At 37.4% G+C, this 23,417-nt stretch overlaps 2 protein-coding genes across 2 annotated transcripts in view; one reads left to right on the forward strand and one right to left on the reverse strand.

The window, feature by feature from the left end:
• On the forward strand, positions 1-18,133 carry LOC123774740 (acyl-coenzyme A diphosphatase FITM2). Its single transcript, XM_045769288.2, is given in 7 exon segments — positions 1-891; positions 2,283-2,470; positions 3,525-3,694; positions 6,171-6,288; positions 7,687-7,711; positions 7,714-7,734; positions 7,737-18,133. Coding segments are annotated over 7 exon segments (1,245 nt in total). The 5' UTR covers positions 1-314; the 3' UTR covers positions 7,883-18,133.
• Gdap1 (ganglioside induced differentiation associated protein 1) overlaps positions 11,856-23,417 on the reverse strand; it is a 15,347-nt gene continuing 3,785 nt past the window's right edge. The window contains exons 3-6 of the mRNA XM_045769289.2: positions 22,759-22,941; positions 21,509-21,712; positions 18,470-18,642; positions 11,856-18,285 (exon numbers count right to left, since the gene is read on the reverse strand). Coding sequence (XP_045625245.2) covers positions 18,136-18,285; positions 18,470-18,642; positions 21,509-21,712; positions 22,759-22,941 — 710 coding nt within the window. The 3' untranslated portion in view covers positions 11,856-18,135. The remainder of the gene's footprint in view (positions 18,286-18,469; positions 18,643-21,508; positions 21,713-22,758; positions 22,942-23,417) is intronic.

Genomic DNA, 23,417 nt, shown 5'->3' on the forward strand with positions numbered 1-23,417 from the left:
TGCGTCGTCTGCCGCTGCTGAAGGAGCCGCAGACGACGTCCCACCACACATGACCCTCCTCACACCGCCTTTAAATATACTAATGCATTTCAAACTGCAGCTCGTGCTACATCTGTGCTACAATTACTGTAGCTACGAGACGGCGTGTACTGGGAACCAGAGCGTGTACTGACGCGCCTCATCATGGACCAGAGACCCTCTGCCCGAAATAGATTTGGCTGCGGGCGACAGTGACAGTGACTGTGTGTATATAGTTCCCTTGTGGCCCCTGGCGAGGGTTAGCAAGTCCTGCAGAGCCTCGAGCGCCCGCCAGGATGCCCACGGCAAGCTCCTCAGCGTCAAAGAAGACCCGGCCCGTCCACCAGACACAGAGGTCCCCGAAGTCCCCCATCGAGAAGGGTCGGTGGGCCAGCAAGGGCACCAAGCCCCTGCCTGAGCAAGCCTCTGTACAGCAAGTCTTAAGTCTCATTGTCGTTCATGGCTGTCGCAAAGTCCTTTTTATCCAAACCGAAGTCAAAATAACCTTGTATTCCATTGGACTTTTCTTTGGGTCACTTTTGTGTGATTTCCTTCCCTTACCAAAAGCGTATATGGGTCAGAGAGATAATATATTTAATGTGTATTTTGTTAAAGTTGGTTGGGCTTGGATGATTCTAGTGGTGGGAGCCTTTATTCTCTTAACGAGTGCCACGATCGGCTGCGGCCATCGAGAGGTGGTCAAGAGACACATGTCGAGACTAATTGTCGGTACGTGTTTGTGGTACTTCTGGAGCCAGTGGTTCTTCACCTTTATTGAAAACCGAACCGGTTCGTGTCTGGGGAAAGCGATAATAAGAAACAAGTACGACTGTAATGCTGGAGGCTTCCACTGGCATTCATTCGATATATCAGGTAAATATTTTCTATAATATTTTATACAATACATAAGGGTAAGCCAATAACTACCTTGGTTTGTCGCTTATTAAAAAAAATGCATTTATGTAATGTTTGATGCTTTTTTTTTTTTTTTTTTTTTTTAGATTTTAGGAATACAGTTGACAATTGTGGATGCACATCCATACGGTTCAATGAGGTACAGTAATTAAGTGAAGGCCAATATTGAAGCTTTTTCCCTGGATACAGGATAAATAAAACATTCATTACACCACTTATTCAACGTAGGTTACACTATCTTGTATAGTATTCAAATAGATTGTCCGACCTATACTTTATTCACAAATGGAACCAAAAAGTATCTAATTTAATCTGCATAGTTTCCCATACTATGCTACTAACTCTCACTATATCATATGCTTCACACTCGCCCAATTTAGTACTTAAGACATGCCATTTCATCAGACTAATAAATTCTATCACTTTATAATGTAATTATTGTGTTAAATTCTAATTGTTACAATGTACCTATTTTTATTTATTGTTAGCTTAAGGATCTGCCCAAATTGCTATGCATGTTAGTGGCTATGCTAGAATGTAAATCCTACTTGCAATGGGATGACTATGCTGGCAATGTTCAGATGATCAAGAAAGTACTCTAGGTTCTGATGGGGAAAAGGCAAGGGACTTGTAAAACTAGGCAAGGATAGTCCTGCAGCACCATCAAGGCCAGCTTTAGGTAAGAAAGGAATACCATCTTGAAGTCCTAGACCAACCTCACATCAATTGCTGGAGACTAGTGGAGAGGAGGCAACAAGGTTTTGCCAGTTAATTATCCGGTAAGATCACAAATTGTGGAAAATAATGGAGGATAACACAATGTTAATTTTTTTTATTGTAGATGGACATAAAGTAACAATCAATAAGGTTAAATAACCAGTAGAATTACTTGCACTTGATCCCTGACTGACTTAATAAAATTTTCGCATTACTCTATTAATTTAAAAGTTGCTTATGTGTATCATACCGATTTCTTCACTATATCCTATACTATCATATAGTGATAACATTTTAAAGAGTTGTTTCTCATTCCCAGACACAGTACAGTATTTTCTTGATTAGCTACTAGCAATTAAATAATAGTGACTCAGAATTGCAAGCCATGACTTTCAGTACCATAGTCTACAGTATATTAGAGGAATTGACAGACATGTATTCACTTTAAAATCTAAAATGTACAGTATGGGAAAAAATAATTGGTTGAGTCTTCTGGGCCTTGTATTTCAGAGGTAACAAACTTAAATATAATGCATAAAATCACAATGAGGTCATGATTTTATGGGTACACTGCACTACACAGTGCAGTGTACATTAAACTTCACATATTCAATAATGGTTGCTTTTCACAGGGCATGCCTTCCTGCTTGTCTATATCAACTTGTTTATTGTGGAGGAAGCCAAGGCGATTGTGGGTTGGGAGGGAATTCGTGACCAAATACGAATAGAGCGCCACAATCGTGGAGAAAGTCAAATTGACCCCAATGAAAATAAGACACCTTTGGAGAGTCTTTCAGAAGAAGAAATGGTTGTTCTAAAGGTAATTAGTTATATTATTAAAGTAAAAACTTTATCACTTATGATCCCCCTTTTTCAAGTACTGTACAGTACAGTACTAAAAACTAAGCACTCACTGTCCCCTATGTGAATGATGACTGATTTACATTGGTACAGGCTACAGTTTTTTTTATTTATAAGCTAAACACGAATATATAGGATCATATAGCATGAAGATTTTAAATGTTCTTTACCTTCCCACTGCTGTATCCCCCCTCTCCCTTTCCTCTGCTGTATCCCCCCTCTCCCTTTCCTCTGCAGTATCCCCTCCCTCCCCCCTTCCTCTGCTGTATCCCCTCCCTCCCCCTTCCTCTGCTGTATCCCTTCTCTCTCTCTACCTTCCTCTGCTGTATCCCCTCTCTCTCTCCCTTCCTCTCCTGTTATCCCCTCTCTCCCCTTTCCTCTGCTGTATTCCCTCTCTCTCTCTCTCTCTCTCTCCCTTCCTCTGCTGCATCCCCTCTCTCCCTTCCCTCTGTGGTATCTCCCCTCTGCTTTATCTCCTCTCATCCCCACCTCTCCTGTATCTCCTCTCCTTTCTCTCCAAACCATTGAAATGCTGAATGCCAAAGCTTTGCAGATATAAAGCTTTCTGGAGTTCATTATGTATTGCACTATGTGGTCAGAAAATGGACGGACATTTAAATATTAATATTCATGTAAGTGTTCGTCGAGTAAAAGAAGACTTGACTTCTGGAACATAACGATGTATTCCCTTCTTACAGAGGCTTTGTTAGATCGTCAGTTTTTGCTGCATGCAAATTTTGATGAACATAACTCCCCCACATCAAGGGCTTCCTGTACTGTGTACAGTATATACAGAGGGAGATGGGAGTGACAGTTTATTTTTATTTAATATCATAATGTCTAGATTATTGAGACGAGAGAGAGAGAGAGAGAGAGAGATACCTGGCATAGGAACTGGAAATATCTCCATTGATTGGTTGTGATCACAAACCTAGATTTTACTTCTAGGTTTTCAGATTTGTCTTAATATGTTTAGTAATTTTAGAGATAAAAGGTTATTTTATTTTTTCCAGTTGAACTACGACCAGTTTACACCATATATCCGGGGCATCTTTTGCATCATGACACTTATGAGTATCTTGAGTGATGTAATGTTGGCGTGCACGATCATTTTCTTCCACACCATGCCACAGAAGGTTGCCGGGGGTGCTATTGCCATAGCAACATGGTTCTTAACATATAGGTAAGCGTTAGAATATTTTTTTTGGATGAATGTTCAATATGAACAATTCCATGTATTACTGAAATAATACTGTATTAAATATTGATACCTTGAGCATAATTATTTGTAAATATACATAATAATAATAATAATAATAATAATAATAAATGTAATGATATAATGAGTCACATTTGTAAAAGGTGCAGTCATATTAATATGCATCGTACTTCTTTTGGGGACTATCACAAAATTTTCTTATAATAAGTGACAATATAGGTTTATGAAGTGATACATGTTTTATGCACATTTAGACAGCTAATACTGTATATACAAAATTATTTTGAGTGCCCCTAAGTAATAATTATGCATGAAAGAAACAAAATCTATTTGTTCACATACTCTTTTGTAATACAGTGTGGTCTTGATAAGAGGCAGCAAAATTCAGTTATAGTACTGTGTCATGCTATATATAAAACTACAGTACTGCAGGCACACTGAACTGGACTTGATGTCCTCAATGTCCTGTTATGTCCACAAGGTGAAAGAACATTTTCTTTGTCCACTTTACACTTTTATGAACACACTCGACGGCACTAACCATCATGTCACGTTTATCTACCAATCTCAAATTTATATTGTAGTCAATGACACAATCTGGCTTGTTCAAATTTCTGTTTCTTCCAAACAGAATTTTGCCACTGTCTTACTTTTGCACCTTCCAAAGTTGATTATTTCAATCAACATTTTCAAGGTTTTCAAAGTGTAGGCACCGTACCGTATCAGGAACCTGTTTCGTGATATATTTGTTGAACACTGGATGGAACAGTGCTTTCTTTGTTCCAATAATCCTGTATGATGTGCTCTAGCAAGATGATGGCTCATCAAAATGAACCATAACATATTAACTTTCACTAATATCTTCACCTGTATACGGAAAAGTGGGGTGCAACACCAACATCTGTATCATCAAATTGCAGTTTGTGTGGTACAAAATTGTCACAGTACTCACACACACGGGACAAAAGAGGGAACATAACAAGCTCCACAATGCTGTGGGACAGACAACACTTTCCCCCACACTACAACAATTGCAGAGAAATATGAAATCACTCAAAACACAAGTGTTTGGGAATCCATAACTAATGGACCATGTACATATAAATACTATACATTGTCTCAGTAGTTTCTGGAACGATATGTACATATGATATATCTGTGGACATAAAATTATAATTAAATGTGTACTTCGACCATGGCAGTCTCTCGGTTTGGAGTCCGTTCCTTCTTTTACCAACTTCGAGGTTAACTCTAGAACTGGAGCCCTTAGGGCAGTTCATTGTTGCCTTCAACCTCATTCTGACAGTTCCCACAACAGTGCTGGAACCAATCATATTGGCGTTTGCCTTTCCATTGGAGTCTTTTGGTGCTGTGGAGAGGGGGGAATCTGCTGCTTGGGTGACAACTTCTCCATATCAACCTACCCTGTCTTTGCGCCCTGGAGAGGCCACTCCAGACTGACCAACCAGAGCGCAACTCCATAGTCTCCTATGACTAATGGATGCCTACTACTACTCTTTTTAATTATCAGATAGTCTTGGGGAATGTGAATAATCTGACACGGGTCTTAACATCATCTCTCTGATATTGGCTCATAACTGATCATTGTATAGATTAATGATGTAGGTTCAAGCTTTGTTTCTATCCTTGTCAGTGGTCTGGTTACAATGGTCTAAGAATACCTCATTATCTCAGGCACCTAATGCTCTTCAAGCAGTTGCTTGTTTTGTTGTTTGTTTTTCTTGGGCCTGAAGTGAATTGTAATCCCCAAGTTTCCCTTGTAGAGAGAGCGAGCCAGATTCTAGTCTTTGCTCCCAGTAGGCAAGGACAAGTCTCGGAGGCCTGGCGCATATTCCTAAGCGTGGCTGGTCTAGTGCTTAGCTCTGGTAGCTACTGAAACCCCCTCCCACCTGATAAGTGCTTGACATTATTTAACTCCCAATTTTAATTAATTATAATTGTGTACATTTTTAGCATATTGGGTTTATTATGTATTATGGGGCCTGGTATTGCTAAGTTTATATATTTTGTGTTTAAATATGTACAAGGATGTATAGTGTTATCATTTGCTAAAATCTAAACATTTACTGTGATCATAAATAGTCAAAAAAGGGAGTGTCTGGAAATCCCAAATTCCTCCTCATCCATAACATGCTTGTAACAAATTAGTCTAGGTTTTGGTGGATGCATTGTTTAGTATCTTGCAACACACTCTTATTCATTCTGCAATGTCCCTCTACAACTGCCAGATACGAGGTACTTATATATTTTGTTTGGAAATCATCCGTATCAGCTGGTCTTTATTAACACTGATTAAATGTACTCTTTTTTTTTTCCTTTATTATTGGCTTTTGTTTACTATCTTGCCCTCTTGTATTTCTCATTCACCAGTACTTTGTATGTAAAATATGATTTCATAATTGCATCTGTTAATTTTCAGGGTATGGTTCAAAGGGGATTCATCACCTGGTTTACCTGGCTCGGGTGTGTTCCAATATCAAAACTTAAAAGAGAAAGTTAAAGAAGTTCCAGCCAGAAGACGTTCTTCACTTTGCAAGGTAAATTCTGGATAATATTTTAATCACATATTTTCTGATATGCTGTCTTAATAGTTCACTCGGTATTGTTGTATGGAAAATTACTGTAAGCCGAGTCACATGTAAGGCTATTGCTGTATTCAAAGGAATGATGGCATTCACCTTACCTGTAACAAAAACACAAACATGTCATCAAATAATTGGTTAGAAGTAATAGCAGTATACGGTATCACCATTTCACGGTATTGTTGTAAAATAAAAAATGTAAATTAGCAGTTCCCGTGGTGTAGAGGTAAGGCACTCGCCTGGCGTTTTGCGAGAGCTTAGTCTTGGGTTCATATATCCTGGCCGAGGAGGATTTACTGAGCATCAATCCTTAACTGTAGTCTCTGCTTACCCAACAGTAAAATGGGTACTTGATTGTTAAATGATTTGGCGGGTCGTATTGTGGGGAATATTAGGATTAATGACTTGCCCAAAGCTCTGTGTGTATGCTAGTGGAAATAGTTTTAACTCGTCTGTTATCCGTAGCAGATGACGCTGATCCTGGTCACATTGTGAATGTCCATAGCCAGGATGTTGGAAAGAAACTATTAAATGGAGAATTTTCCTTTTTCTAAACACTTAAATAATAAGACTTGTTGGATATGCAGGACAGAAAGCATGCCAAGTATTTTCCAATATTAGCCATAATCTCGGTATCGGGTTGAAGAGGTGGAGTGCAACATACCTTACTGTTGTTGTTGTATGCTTGGGGAGCGAGCCCAAATGAAATGTTAGTTCTTCAATACCAGTACCTTGAGTATGACTAAAGTAGTGGACTACAGTACTTCCAGTAATTTATGTAGCTATGCGTCCTTTACTGAATTCTCTTATTCTTTCTCTTATCATTTCTTATTGCCTTCATCTTATTCTTACCTTTATCGTACAGGCTTCTCACCTTTCATTTCAGTTTCTTACCTTATTTATTTGGCTCTTCCACTCTTTCTGTTACATGACTTGATGATGGTCCAGGACGTACTGAAACATCATTGTTTCTTCATTTTCTGACGTGTGGTTTGGTCGGCATATCTTCAACTACGTTATTATGACTCATCGCCTGCATAAATGATAATTTTTATAAAGAAATTGTTGACTCCCGTATTGCCCACAGGTGTTTTGCAATTGCAGTGGTAATTTAATCACTAACATCTGCATCTTTTAACTAAATGTACAATCTCAGCTTATGTAAGTGCCCCTAAAAAGGGTAAATTTTTTAAATTTCCAAAATATTAAAGGGGCATTTCAGTACAGTATTAGGAAAATAAATTAGGACATATACATAATATGTTCCCAGTATTGGCATCCCCACCTCCAGTTCTGTTGTATATGGTGGTATATATTCTAGTGTTATATAGTTGAAATGATGTTTCTTTTCAGGAACACAAAGATGGTTTACCAACTTTCATGGAATGCCTTTATATGGCCTGAAAAAGAGAAAGAGGAAAAGAAAAAAGAATTAGAACGAGAGGAGGATAAAGCGGGCTTGGAAGATGTAGTTGACCCAGCTGATCTGCGTAGCTTCAGGAATGGAGCGTTTGGTGACACTGGTCCTAGTAGGACTTGGAGAAGGTAATTTTTTTTAATTAGTCTTCTAATAAGGGTGTTTAGCTACTATATGGCAATAGGTAATGGTAGCTTTGCTAAAATAAGATGAACAATGTGTAATTTTTCCTATTCTCCAACATGTATAGTACAGTACAGTACTATATTTAAAAAATGTTATTCTAGTCAATTATATATTTTTCGTGTAAGCAGGCATTGCGAGTATTATTTAGTTAAAATTTTCAATAATTTTATTTTATTAAACTAAAAATACACAATTAAATTTTATGGCAAACAAAAGGGCATTTGTTGTATGCCCAGTGTAAGCAGCCCAATAAATTACTTGCAGTACTGTATATAGTTACAGGATATACAAGAATCTCTCCCTGCCCTATGTTGCAGGTTATATTAAAGGAAGTTTTTCTAAGAGAACCTTCAACCAACGTAAGTCTACCCTTTTTGTGAGCAGTATGTAATGTCAAATTATGATTTTAAAAGATTTTAAAATTTTGGAAAGGAGCCAAAATTAATTTTTTTTGCTTTTGTAATACCTTTCTTGAATGGAAAATTTAAGGAGTTTGTCTTTTTGATGGGTATTTTGATTAGTGACAACACACTAGAGCCGTGTAATTTTACAAACGGTAATATATGCTGATAGTGCATTATAATACCATGCTTTGATGCCTTGGTTCCACTTCATTTGTCTTATACTCCCTGAATCATAGATCATTTTATTTGTACAGTTTACTCATTATTATACAGTATGTATATCGAGTGCAAACCTGTAAATGAACATATAATTATACACTGGTTACTTTTGTGAACGTGATGTGTGGGCTTTGACCAAATGGGCTATAGCATTGGTCATGTTTTAAGGTAAACTGAACAAATGGCAATCTTGTATTTTGGTATAAATGAGTTTCATCATATGTTCCTTGGCCATGTATGAATAGTAACCACCAGATATGGAGTCATATTGGCTCTTGTTTTATGCACATACGTTATTACATTTATAATTTTGGTTGCTGATCCAGTATATTGCAAAGCAGCATTTTACAGCCACTGCAATATCCAGAACCTTTCAACAAGAGGTGAAATTACTTTTTTAAACTATACAGTGGAACCTCTATTAACGAGTTTAATCCGTTCTGGCACCAAGCTCGTTACCTGGAAAACTCGTTAATCGAGGTTCCACTGTATATATATATATATATTTTTTTTTTACAGTACAGAAAACTGATGCTAGTTACTTGCCCGTATTTGTAAACTGTAATTTCAAAGTTTGTCATGATATCTGCCTCATCCCTTGTCTTTCATGGCTAGTAAATAATGTTCTTAATATAGTGGTGATTTTTTTTCAAATTTTGTTTGGCATTAAATGTCCTGTGATACACCAGTTCGGTCTTAATCTCCACCAATTTCTTTTTCACTTATAAATAATGTCACTTACAAAACTTTTCACTATTGGTATTTCTATTTTCACAAATCTGCTCTACTCGTACGAATCCTCAACAAGAAAGTTCCGTGAGTATGTTGGCCAATGTCTAGCATACACAAGAAACTGTGCAACTTGCAATTAACTTTTCCAAAGTGATGTGATGTAATACAATATGTATTGAACTTTATATGCAAGTGTTTAGAGATGTGATAGTAAACTAACATAATCAGGGTCAGTATTAATAAATAAGAGATTTGTTGCTATGAAAATTATAAATGGTTGCTCAGTGGAGTGTTGCTTATATATTTAGTTTTTTGTAATTTTTGTTAGCATTTTATTACAATTTTCATTTGAACAACAATATATTTAAATGAATGTAAAGATTTTGACACTTTTAATACAGATCTTACTCGCCTAAAACGCTACTCCATTAACCTTCAGTATAGCTTGTAACAGTCCGTCCACGACCAATGATCCCAGATTTGACTCCCACCCTGATCCCTCGGGTCATATAGCAATAAATGTGCCTGGGAGTTTAACAACTGCTGTGGGTTACATTTTGGGGAAGGTAATTTGTTTTATGGCAGCACTTTCAAGATGCTTTGGTGCCATAATGTACGAATATAACTAACCATAATTCTTGTTGTTGGGGACAGGAAGCCTGCACACATGTAGATATGATAAGAGTCCAGTAGTCTCAGGAACCTGTACACCAGTTGATTGACAGTTGAGTACACCAGTTGATTGACAGTTGAGAGGCAGGACCAAAGAGCCAAAGCTCAACCCCACAAGCACAACTAGTTGAGTACATATATTGAGGTCCTCCTAAGTCAACTACTGACTTTCCCAGAATGCAACCCACAGTACTGTACCTATTTACTGCTAAGATGAATGGAGGCATAAGGTGGAAGATAACATGCCATTTCTCTCCTACCTGGGAATCAAACCCAGGATCCTTGATTGCAAGTAGAGAATGCAGATCACTAATGAAGGAATAGTTACAGGAAAGAGTGGCAGAAGTACAACCACTCATGATTACGGAAACGAAACTGACAAACGTTATAGAAATGCAATCTTCCCATGAGAGTATCGAGTAATGAGAGAGAGAGAGAGAGAGGGTGCACAGAAGGGGAGGTGGTGGTAGCTCTGTTTTTACAGCTACACTAGAGCTTTGAAGAACTAAAAATAGCAGAGGGAGCTGACCAGTAAGAGTATATGGCAGAAATAGCAACAGTGGGAGGCATGAAGATAGTGGTAGTAGTGACATAATTCCCCACCAAACAACAGAAGGCCTAGGGAAGAACACAAGGGAGGCAATGAAAATTATCTAAAGGCAATGGAAAAAGCAGCAAGGGGAGCAAGAACTAAAATTCTAATATTGGTGGACTTCAACCACAGAAATAGACTATGTATAATTAAAATTAAAGGAGATAAAGTAAATCATAAATAACAAGCAGATTACCACTTCATTTTTAACTGACAACAATATATACAAGTAAGCTCTCACCAAATACATTACACAACCAATTTACAACCAAAATAACATGCTTAAAAGACAATGATTCAGAAGGCTCATTCCAAACAATTATCTTACAAAAATGTAATTTTTGCTGAAATGCTCAATATCAAATGAACCCCCATATGCTGTTATTATTGACAACAATAGTCATCTCCATGTCCCATCTTGCTCCAAACTTCATTACAAAAGCCATCTACATGAAAACTCGGCATGACTATATACTGTACAGGGTATTGCCTAATTACCTCGATAAAATATTTAAAAACAAATTAAAATAATAGTCTTCTTAAATTCTGTGGCATTATAGTTTAGTGATGGTAATGCCTTCTCACACACACACAACAGGATAAAAACTCACACTTGTGCCTTTGTGAAATTTATGCATGGAATTTACACACTTTCGCACTCTCCCGAGTGCTTTGTCAATGTCCGAGTGTGTGATTAGGACGAGACTTACATTTCAACATCTAATGAGGCTGCTATCCTAGGTTCAGTTTTCTTATCGTGATAAAAAAGATAAAGAGAACAGAGAACACCTCTATTGCCGAGTGGCGATGTACCCGCGGTAATGACTTCTACTGAAATATGGTCATGTGTCCTTTTCTGTAATCCTGCTTCAATATTCTGGGAACTGGAGCATGGCTCCTAAGGAGCCACGCTCCAGGTCCCAGAATTATAGGAAAGGGTTATATGATGGCTAGTATCCAGATGAACACCTCGATTAATAACAACTCCAGTTCCCAGAATAGCAGATTACAGAAAGGACATGACCATATTTCCATAGAAGGCATTACTGCAGGTACATCGCAAGTCGGGAATAGAGGTGACATGGTCAGGTCAGGTCAGGACCCAGGATGGCACCCTAATTAGACGCCGAGATGCAAGTTTCGTCCTAACCACACACTCAGACCTTGACAAAGCACTCAGGAGAGTGCGAAAGTCTTGGAAAGTGTGGATTTATATCCTATTATAGTTGTTTATCTTCATACAGCATTATGGTAGAATGTTTGATAATTCATGTTCAGAGGAATTCAGTGAGAGAGCATGATCCTTCTCCCATTTAATTGTTACTCAACAAGACTTGCCTACAATATTGCTCTCAAGGCTTACATAGCTAAGACTATACTTTTAAACACTTTAAAAAGTCCTCTGCAATCAAGTAAAATAAAGTTATTTATATTAATATGAACAGTAAAAAAAAAAGTGCCCTTATCTGCAAAGGCAACTCTACCTCGGAACATCTTTTAAAAGATATGAAAGCTTTGTTCCCTTTGGTAATCCCTCTTAAGGATGAGGGATGCCTGCTGTAGAATCTTCCAAAGACATTTCAGCCATTTTGAAAGTAGATTACTTATGAAAGATCAAGTGAAAAGTTAAGAAATACTGTAAATGCATAGTGACTTCCCATTTCATATGCAGGCACATATTGTACTGAGAAACAAAAAGATATAAAAACTACAATGTCATTCATCAAATGTCTGGCAAATAGCATTAGGGAAGTAATTTCTGTATCAGAATAAAAGCACCAATCGGGGAAGGTTACAGCACTTGTGATAAGGAATATTCAAGAGTTAAAAAATACTGTATAATATAAGAGTCCAATATGAGAGAAGACAAACGTAAGATCAACAGTGTCAAAGGATGCAGATTCACTGAGTACCTCGAGATACAATACAGGAAGAGTAAGTGAGCAAAAACTTCCAATCACACTGAAAACCAGTCTATGAGGTGGTGGGCAACTCAATGGTGGATTTCTTCTTCCAGCATTTAGTCAAAGGGATGCTTTTGTGCATCTCCGAGCAAATATTCTCATATTTAAACAAAATAACTATACAGTACTACACATAAGGTAGTATATATTAAAAGCTCAATTGTAGTCAAAACCATATTAAAATAGCAATTAACAGAGGAAACTTGAGTCAGCTGCTGAAATGTTAGATAAAGATTCCTAAAATAAGCACATCTTTACAGAGGTTCTAGGAATGATTAATATTTTCTTAAGACACCTCAAGGGCATACCAAAATATTTCAGGACTGCAAACATCACCATGCACTGAATACCCAGTGCATAGAGGTGATGTAATACCTGTATAGCAGAAAATACAAAGCGATTACTGGTTTACTGATACTGCATCAGAGTGAGGACAGCTCTTTTGCAGCTAATGGTTGCAGAGGTTATTTACAACATATTTTCCTCAAATATAAAGAAATATCTAACAATATATAGCCTACCATATTTGGCTTGCACATAATTTTTACCCCACATCATAATTCTTGCTTCTCAATTTTATGTTTGTCTTAATATTTCAACTTAACATCAACTTCATTACAATAATCAATATTTTGCCATAATGTGCACAAGTTATTAGTTCAATATTATACTATGCCACTACAGTATACCTATCAAGCATTATATACAAATTTTAGAACGCCCTGGCACATATGCCTAAAATTAAGCATGAATATTATACATTTCTTAAGAAACCATTGTAGCGTTACATCACATTAAAAAGTAACATTTATTTTATATTGGCCACATAACACTGCAGAAAACAATATTATGTAAACAGTTCTAAATTATGAAGAGAAAATGTTCAGTAACTGATAGCCCTGCAATTCTAAATTCTTGTAATGCATTTTGTTTACAAAAGGCAGTTTTCACACAAAATAAGCTATGATCTCTATTGGAACGCTAAAACTTTTAAATGTCCAAGATTCCCATATTATTTATCGCCTGTAGCCAGTCATCACCAAGAAATTTTATGGGTATAATACCTTGGTATAATTAATACGTAATGAAAACTAACTGTACAGGTATTAGAAAATTTCCAAGTATCTTGTCAACTAACCAAATGTCTTTCCCTAAATAATCTATTGTAGGCAATGTCACATGCTGACTTTAGATGAAATATTTGGTAAAATCCAACATGGATGGTTCTTATAGGAAACAGCACACAATACCAATAATGTTCAACAAAGTATCTTCTGTGATACAATTCAAGGCATAATACAAAACTAAAATGCATACATTTCATAGGACACAAACATCTCATACACTAATAATTAAGATTCAGGTCCTCACTTCTGAAAATAACAAAAATATAGATGTATGCATATTACCTTTTAACTCAAGTAAACATGACTCAGCTCTGCAAACATTAATCTATTAAGATACTGTAGCTAACCAGTAATGCTAAATCCCAAATTCTTCTCACTACTTTCCATGCAGAATTTTCCTGAAACATTTTGAGTACTGACTATTTTGTAATTTATTCTATAAATTCTGGTGCTTAAGGCCTCCAAGTTCCCAGTTATAAAAAACTAAACACATTGCAATTCCCAATGGTAAAGTGTAGCAAATGCTACCTTTCTGGACAAGAAACAGGAAAAGGGGAATCAAAGAGAAGACTCATTTCAGCACATGTAAAGTCATAGAAAAGCAAGAGCAGATATGTACTGTAGGAGAAAATAGATTAAAGGGAAATGGAAAAACAGCAGTTACTGAAGGATACTACAGAGATGCCACCAGTGCCTCAAACATTAATCCTTCTATCACTCCTCTGGCCATCCTCCTCTCTTCTCGCTTCATAAATTTTCATCACCTCAACAAGCAATAAGACTGCCTTATTAAATCAATTAAAGTGACAGTTATATTCACATACACTAATGACAAAGGCATTTTTTTAAAGTTACCATCACCTTGATGGCTGAATTTTTCCTTAACATTACTCATCTCCGTGCTCTGTGACACCATCTACCAGACTGTGCTTTCTTCAACTTTATATTTCACTGGTGTACTATTATTCTACTGTATACTATATACACATTTCCCTTCACCTTATACCTCTGTTCACCTAGCTGTAAATAGGAATCGGGCAATTGTTGCGGGGCTGCATCCTGGGAAAGCTCAGTAATTTGACTTAAGGGGGACCTTGATACAAGACTAGAGCATATATATATACACAGGCGTCCTGTTCCCAACAATGGGATTTATTATACAGGGAATAACTAATTCAGGAACCGAATGAGTTCAAAAAACATGTTTATAAATTAGCTGTTTAGAACTCTGAACCATATTTCCCATAGACACAATCATTTAAATGGAAGATGCTTTCCTACAACACTGAAAGTCAACATAAGGATATAAAAAAAAATTGTGGAAAGTAATATACCAAAACCTTTTCTTTCTTATTTACCCTGAATGATAGAGTTGCCCTGTTTGTCTGACTATGCTTTTGAAGAGTGAAAAGGTCTAGTTGGTAAAGGAAGAGGCAGTAGATGGTGATGATACATGAAGGAGACTAGCAGGACATCTTCAATATTACTACGTATTGTAGATGACTAAATCCGAGTCTTGTCCTTGATAATACAGTGGCATCTCTAAAACCCCATTCTGAGCAAAATTGTTCACTTTTTCTCCACTCAACACTACTAGAGAAACTTACGGAGCAAAATCTAAAATCCAACCTGTCACATGCTCAACAATCGGGCCGTGGGGACGCTAAGCCCCGGAAGCACCTCAAGGTAAGGTGTGCTGGATATCTTCAAATAGAACCCGACTGTAAAATGACATCATCATCATTTTCTCCCACATCCCAGCCTCTGAACATGTACGACCTGTGTTGCTGTTTCTCTCTTTCCAGAGCAGTTTATTTATAGCTACTTTTTAATGCAAAGGGTCACCTCTTCCTTGGTACTCCTGCAACACCAACACACACATTTTCTTCTAATTGTTATTATTAATAGTAGGTATTTTGATGAACATCTAAAATAGTTTACAGACTACACTGAGCACGAGAGTATCACTGACTTGAGGCAGTACTATGAGCACGAGTCAGCCACATTGCACACTTAGCCACGTAGATGTTTTGTAGCGTCTTGTAGCCACATGACTACGCAGATGTAAAAGTAGCACTGTTCATATTACTCGAGACAATGGAGCTGGTTCGTATAGCGTATCCCGATGCCAAACGGGGTGGACTTTGGAAGCTGTGTGTAAGAACTGGAATTTGCAAGTCTGATGTTCATAAGAGGGGAAACCCCTTTAACCTCCTAACAAGGTTTCTGTGCATACTGCCCATTCAGTCTTATATCACATTCCTCACCACCTTCTCAAACTCAGGTCCTTTCCTTTGTCTGTAGTGATATTCTATTGAATAGCTACTCCTATCATGAATTTAATATACCAAACTACTGCTGCAATAACATGGATAACTGAATTAATATTATCAAAATTATGAATATCAAATGCAGATTTTCAAGTCTACTGTATAAAACCTACGTTATGTTGTATTGAAGTACGGTGGTACCTCCACTTACGAATTTCATCTTAGGGACGGGCCGGAACTCGAAATTTTTTAACTCAAAATGAATTTTCCCATAAGGAATAATGTAAATTGAATTGATCCATTCTACACCCCTAAAAATATTAACTTAAAAATACATTTTATACTGAATACCACTCTTTTTGTACTAGCTACAATACAGCGTGTATATCTTACCTTTATTAAGGACTCTTGTTGGCGTATGAAAGATGGTGAGGAGGGAGGGGAGGAGATGTGTTACTCCTGATTATAACATCAGGCGGTAATGACTTCTTTGGGGTACTCACTCTCTCCTACGTTTTGCAGGCATCCCACTAGAACGTAATTATGGCTCACTGCTTGCTTGTCTTATCTTCAGGTTATCGAGATGATTTCGGGGCTTAGTGTCCCCGTGGCCTGGTCCTCGACCAGGCCTCCTTTTTGTTTCACACCCCCAGGAAGCAGCCCATAGCAGCTGTCTTAACTCCCAGGTACCTATTTACTGCTAGGTAACAGGTACATCAGGGTGAAAGAAACTCTGCCCATTTGTTTCTGCCTCCACCAGGGATCAAACCCGGAACCTCAGGACTACGAATCTAAAGCACTGTCCACTCAGCTGTCAGGCCCCTTTCTAAGTCTTACTAAGAATCTGTCTAAAGACACTTGTTTTTCTCTACATTTTAACACTTGTCTGTAGTGAGATATCACATTGTCATTTAAAAGGTCAATGCAATGGCCTGCTACAACTTTCAATAAAACAACAAAACTTTGTTGAAACTTTGTTAAAACTTTCCAACAAAACTTTGTAGTTCTTCCCATACTTCACACATTTTCTTAACGAGGAAGGGACATCGGGACATCCTCTACTGCCTCTACTCACAACTATTTTCTTAGGTTGAACCTTACCACTGACTTTCTTGGGACCCGTGGCATGATATCTAATAATTACTTTTATGTTCCAAAACAAAAAAGCACAAAATCGATGAAATTCTTTACAAAGAATTCAAGCATGATCATTACTAGACAGGTGGCTCTGGTAAACTGTGGCAGGGTTGCCCGTGCCACCAGGAACCATGCACTTGGTCCACCCATATGTGTATCAACAGACATTCGAGGCAAAGGTCTTAAGTCGAGTCGAATATTCCGACAAAATTGGGGTCATAACTCAAAAAATTCGTAAGTATTTTACTCCTACGGATTCGTAAGTCGAGGTTCCACTGTACAGTACATATGACAAAATTTAATTACAATTAGTGAGTGGATATGCAATAAGTTTGTGAAAGTTTGAAGAGAACTTCAATTAACATGAGGTAGGAAGATACTTTCCAAATATTTATTAGTCATACAAACACAACCTATTTCTTCAGATGAAATCATCTCACGTCCATAAAATTAATTCAGAAAGTACATTTCAGTCCTGAGTACTCTTCATTCATTTATACCAACAAAATTAAAAATATAATTCAAATATAAATTCCATGTACTGTACTGGAAAGCATCACTTAAGAAAATTGGAGCTTTTGTATTTGTAATTGGTCTCAGTTCAGTCACCAAGATTAAGTGAACCAGTCAAAGATAGCTCACACTAATGTTATCCTTCCTCCCTTAACACTTAGCACTGCCTCTAACGAGGAATGTATATCACTGACATTGTAATGGTATCACTACTTTACCCAAGATGCTTAACCAAAGTATTTTGTACAAGGATTGTTATATTACTGCATTATGTATGTGTGTAATCCAATTTCAGGCAAATTGATCCAGAATTAAGTACCATTGATAAAATGCTGTTTTATCCTTAACAGCATGACTACACTAAAAGAGAATCTTGCACCTCTACATCACATCTCTCACACATTTTCAAATCTACTTTCATAAATATTTCAAATATTTTCCAATATTGAGTCCTATTAAAAACAGCTCTAAACCATTCAACCCCAATACAACCACAATGCAACTAAATACTACAAATTGTATCTGCCTACACACTCATTCTACTATAAAAATAAATGTAATATTCTCTCCTATGATTTCAATACCCTTCGATAAACTATGTAAGATATAACTGCTATGGCCATTGCTGCTGTTAATGATGCTAGTAAAGTTTTACTTTGCTTCAGGGTTCCGCGGAGTTTAGTCAAACGCATTGCATTTGCTGAGAAGTATGTAGCTCTCTGCAACATAATGTATAGTCTTAATAAACAATTATGCACTCCCAAAATTCAACATGCAATGGTAGCTTACTTATATAGTTCAATTACTTTATTTTAATTTAAAAAATAAAAGATGTACCCAGTATCAGAAGTTTTAATTTGAAATATAAACTAGGAATGAAAATAAAGGAATAAGCTACCTTACCTTAAATGAATCTCTCTTCTGTATTTTATACCAGTAAGCCTCCAGGAGAGGACGCTTTTCTTCAGCCCAAAATCTTCGTTCATAGCCCAAACAATTAAGGCGATTTAGAAGAATAGCCAAGTCTATATCTGCAATGCTAAACAACTCTCCACACAACCACCAAGATGATTTACCTGAAACATGAATATAAATATGCATGAAACAACAAGCAAAAATTTACAACCACTTTTATCCAAGAACTTGAACAACTTCACTAATAATGTTCAAGAAATGACCCAATATTTAATAAAATATTACAGTTTTTGTATTACCCTCTATTTTGACTATGTATCCCAATTTTAACTACTTCAGGTAGTCCATATGTTGTACTCTCTTAGCTCACACAACTTACAAGTGTATATGTTAGTGATGGAAAATTATTCCATCACTGCCAAGGGATGGGTATGAACTCAATAATAAAATAATGAGACCTTACAAAGGAACTGATCTACAGAAACAGGTAAATGCTTTTTAATGTCAATAAATACATACCTTGCATGTGGGGCACAACAATCCACATCACAACTGCCAAAAAGACGGCACTACCTTATCTACCTTATAACAGATAGAGGAGGAAAAGGACCTTGGAGTCAGAATCCACCATTCACTAAATGTTGCACAACAAGTGGGAGAGCGGAAGTAAAAAAAGGAAATAAAACCCTGGGAATAATTAAGCGTACCTTTACCTTCAAGAAAAAGAAAGTAGTCGCTCAATTGTACAAGTCTCTGGTGTGCCCCCACCTGGATCAATGCATCCAGGCATGGAGACCTCATTTTCAGAAAGACATAGCTGCCCTGAAGAAGGTGCAACACCGGACAACAAAAATCATACCAGAGCATGGTCATTTCAAGTATCAGGAATGGTTGAGGGCCACTGGGCTAACAACACTGCAAACCAGGCATGACAGGGCAGATCTCATCGCAATCTTTAAAATACTGAACAGTTTGGAGGATACTGATCTGGACAATTTCTTCAAAAGGTCAGATGTAACACAAACGAGGAGCAATGGGTTCAAGCTCAACAAACCACAATGAAGGAAAGAAAACAGATGCTTTTTCACCTTAGGGTTGTAAACCCATGGAACTGCCTACCCACTGAAGCTGTAAATGCCAAAACTCTACTGGGGTTTAAAATACAGATGGATAAGATCAAGGCAAATGGGGGGGGGGGACCTTCGGCAAGCTGCCGGCTTCCTGTCCTCATCAAGGCCACTAGTATTAGTGGCCCTCGATTAAATTCAGGTAAATATGATTTTGTGGTCCACTATACAAGAAATTTAACTTTTTAAGAAATATTGCCTGTAGCTGCTCTTTCAAATTTCTATTTTTCCGATTGTAACCTACATATTCAGTTTTAATTTGCATCTACTCTATAAGGCAACCCACATTTTCATGTCTTAAATTTTAGCACATCACTATCACTCAAAGGAATAATGCAATGACAAACGTTGAGAATGCAAAGCTTCAGAGTCTTTTTTCAGAATACAAATGTGAGCAGAGAATACACATGTGGACTATGGTCACAAACATCCAATCTGAGCAATTCCACTTGGTTGTCCCTAAAACACAATTCCACTGTTCATGGGGGAGCGAATCATGTAGTGAGGTAGGGCACCAGTGCCAGTGAGAACTTCTCAAATGTCTCTTCAGGGCCATACTGGTACTAAGGCTTCTGGAGAGTTTCCAACTGAAGAGATCCTTACAGTTGCAACCTCAAAAGTCACACACAGAGAATTTACATCGTTGGCAACTCTGAAATCCTTACGGTGCCCAAACAAACTTGTGGTGTGCTCCTTCAGCTACCTGCCCCTCCCATCATCAGGTTCAAGAACCTGAACCACAAGATGGTACACCTCGATGAAATTTAACCCATTCTTTCTCAATTGTCAGATTGTTAGGAGGAAAGAAAGCCAGATTCAAATTCAGCAGCATATTCATCCATTGAAAATTTCTATGCAATGTCAATGCATACTATAAATATAACATTCACATGTGTGTTTATAATTCTTAGCGAGTTCTCTAATTTTTTGCATGTCGGTTTACAGTTAGCAGTGAATTACTAAGTTATCATTCTTTAGCAGTCACTGCAAGATTTACCTAGGCTGAAGGTGACTGGCACAGGACACCAGCACTGCCAGCCATGCCAACCTGTTCTGCCAATTATGGCTGTCTGGAATGCCTGCCTGGCCTGCCTGCCCTGCTAGTCCTGGGCTGGAGTGGGTGAAAGGGAGGCAGGCGCAGTGACTGGCAGATGATGCACCAACATTTTTTTTTTTTTTTTTGAGATATATACAAGTGTTGTTACATTCCTGTACAGCCACTAGTACGCGTAGCGTTTCGGGCAGGTCCCTGGAATACGATCCCCTGCCGCGAAGAATCGTTTTTTCATCCAAGTACACATTTTACTGTTGCGTTAAACAGAGGCTACAGTTAAGGAATTGCGCCCAGTAAATCCTCCCCGGCCAGGATACGAACCCATGACATAGCGCTCGCGGAACGCCAGGCGAGTGTCTTACCACTACACCACGGAGACTGTTAAGACAGTCAGACGGAGACATTCTACTCATATAGTACCTCCCACTCATATATCCTTATACCTACACACATTTTATGTTTTATTACTTTAATATAAAGTTATAATATTTATTTCTCCTGTTTAAAAGTTATTAAAATGTGGAACATTTTAAGGCAGGAACATGTCTTGGGGTTTAACATGGCAATATATGAATAAAAAAAATCTTTCATTAAACAAATTTTGTATACTGTAATTTTTATTAGGACAATTAAAAGTTATATTACGTGTATTTGAAATTATGTAATACCATTCAATAATTTCAAACCGTCATTACTACAAGGTGTTTAAGTCAATGTCTTGGCCACCAGCCTGTTACCAAAACTATATCCAGAAGTTTGTGTGTTTAGAAAGAAGAAACTTTTAACTGTACTGAATCCCTATGCCAGTAAAAATGCCATTAATCCCCCACTATTATATTTCTTTACCTTCAGTATGGGATGACAGTTCATCTTCCACTTTCTGTAGAACCGAGTCAAACTCCTGTAACACCTCATCCATTTCTTCTCTGGTTTTGTTTAGGTTAAGTGAGCCATGCTCTGCTGCAGCTGCCTTCTCCATGAGGGCTTCTTGGAATTCTGGAGTCTTTTCTGCATGTTCTCTTATAATAACATGGCGAGTCTTAGCGGTTTCTGGGAATCAAGAAATTGAACCATGGCATATTATTTGGATGTGCATGACTGCAAAACACACAAAAACAACTTGATGAATTATTAAATAATGAGATGACTAATGTGTCGATGGATACCTACACTAGTAACACTACATTACACTATCCCTTTTCCATTTCACTCTAATACAGACACACTTTCTGCAATACTGAATATGTTAATGACAAATATTATGGGACATTAATTGTTTATACAAACAAGCTTAAACCACAAAGCTTCCAGCATTTAAGAAGAAAACTTATTTACTTTTCAAGTTGTTTTAAATGTATGCTCAGTATAGCCCCAGCATGTTCAAGAACTGCTGAAATAACTGTGGCCAATATGCATCACAAGTGTTGCCAAGTGCTTGCACAGCTCTTATAACAACCTTCCCAAACTTTAGGCAATCAACTGTGGCGTGGTATCAGTACCGGACAACTAGTGGTCCAGAGTACCAGAATGCAATACTCGGCCTACTATGCAAAGCCCAATTTGCCTAATGAACCAAATTTGTCCTGAATTGATATATTTTTCTACATTTTTTCTTATGAAATGATAAATCTATCCATTTCATTATGTATAAGATCACTTTGTTTAATTTGAGTTAAAACTAATGTAAATCTATGACAGAACCTAACCAACCCTACCGAACCTACCTAACACATCTTAACCTAACCTAAACCAACATAAGTAAATTATTTATGTTCCTAATTTAATATAATAATAATAATTCAAATAAACCAATTAGAAACCATTTTTTGAAAAAAACGAAAAATCACTCGGCCTATTAGGCAAATCAGCCCTTGCATCCACCAAGTCTTTTTTCTCTCTCTGATTCCTGAAGGGCTTCCTCTCCCATGTGATACAGTCTTATATAAGGTTGTTAACAAATGTCAAGATAGGGCTGCACACCTGGTGAGAAGCAATGTACTTGGGCCAATGATGTGCATGTTCTAGTTAATATTATGGTTGTCATTGTTATAATATCAATAAGAAAATACACAGTAACATAATTTGTACTTATATACCTTTCATTCTTTTAAGGAGGAGTGGAGTGAATGGTGGTTTGGGGTTATCCACTAGTTCTGGATGAATGGCTGTTCCGAACGTTAAAGCAGGAATAGGAAGAGTCTCTAGAAGGTCTCGAAATCTCTGGATATTTTTGCTTTCCTCGCTGCCTTTTTCCTTTGGAGTCAGCTGCCCAAACTGCCCTGTGTAACATAACAATACTGGCTGGTAATTTATTATGCTGCATCTGCACTCATTTCCTCAAGTTAATGTATCGGCTGAAATTTTTAATTTTTACAGATTACATCTAATTTCGTATATGAATTATTTTAAAACTCTGTGATGGCTGCCATGCACTACCAGCACTGAGTGAGCAAAACTTACCTACGATGCGGGGGCCTAATTCACAAATACAATGCCTAGTATTAATTTTTGGCCACAATAATGAGAGATAAGTAAGAACATGCCTGCATAATTTTGTATTTGCCTCTTTGTATTCTGTTTAGTGCGAAGCAAGTTAACCAATAAACAGGAGGCAGGCTAGGTGGGACTAATCAATCAATGGGAAAACTAATCAATTAGCAGGAGGGGGACTAATCAATTAGTGGGAGGGCAAATCAATCAATAGGAGGGCAAATTAATCAGTGGGAAGAGGGCTAATCAGTCAGTGGGAGGAGGG

The sequence above is a fragment of the Procambarus clarkii genome, chromosome 68 (assembly GCF_040958095.1).
Source record: "Procambarus clarkii isolate CNS0578487 chromosome 68, FALCON_Pclarkii_2.0, whole genome shotgun sequence".
NCBI lineage: Eukaryota > Metazoa > Arthropoda > Malacostraca > Decapoda > Cambaridae > Procambarus > Procambarus clarkii.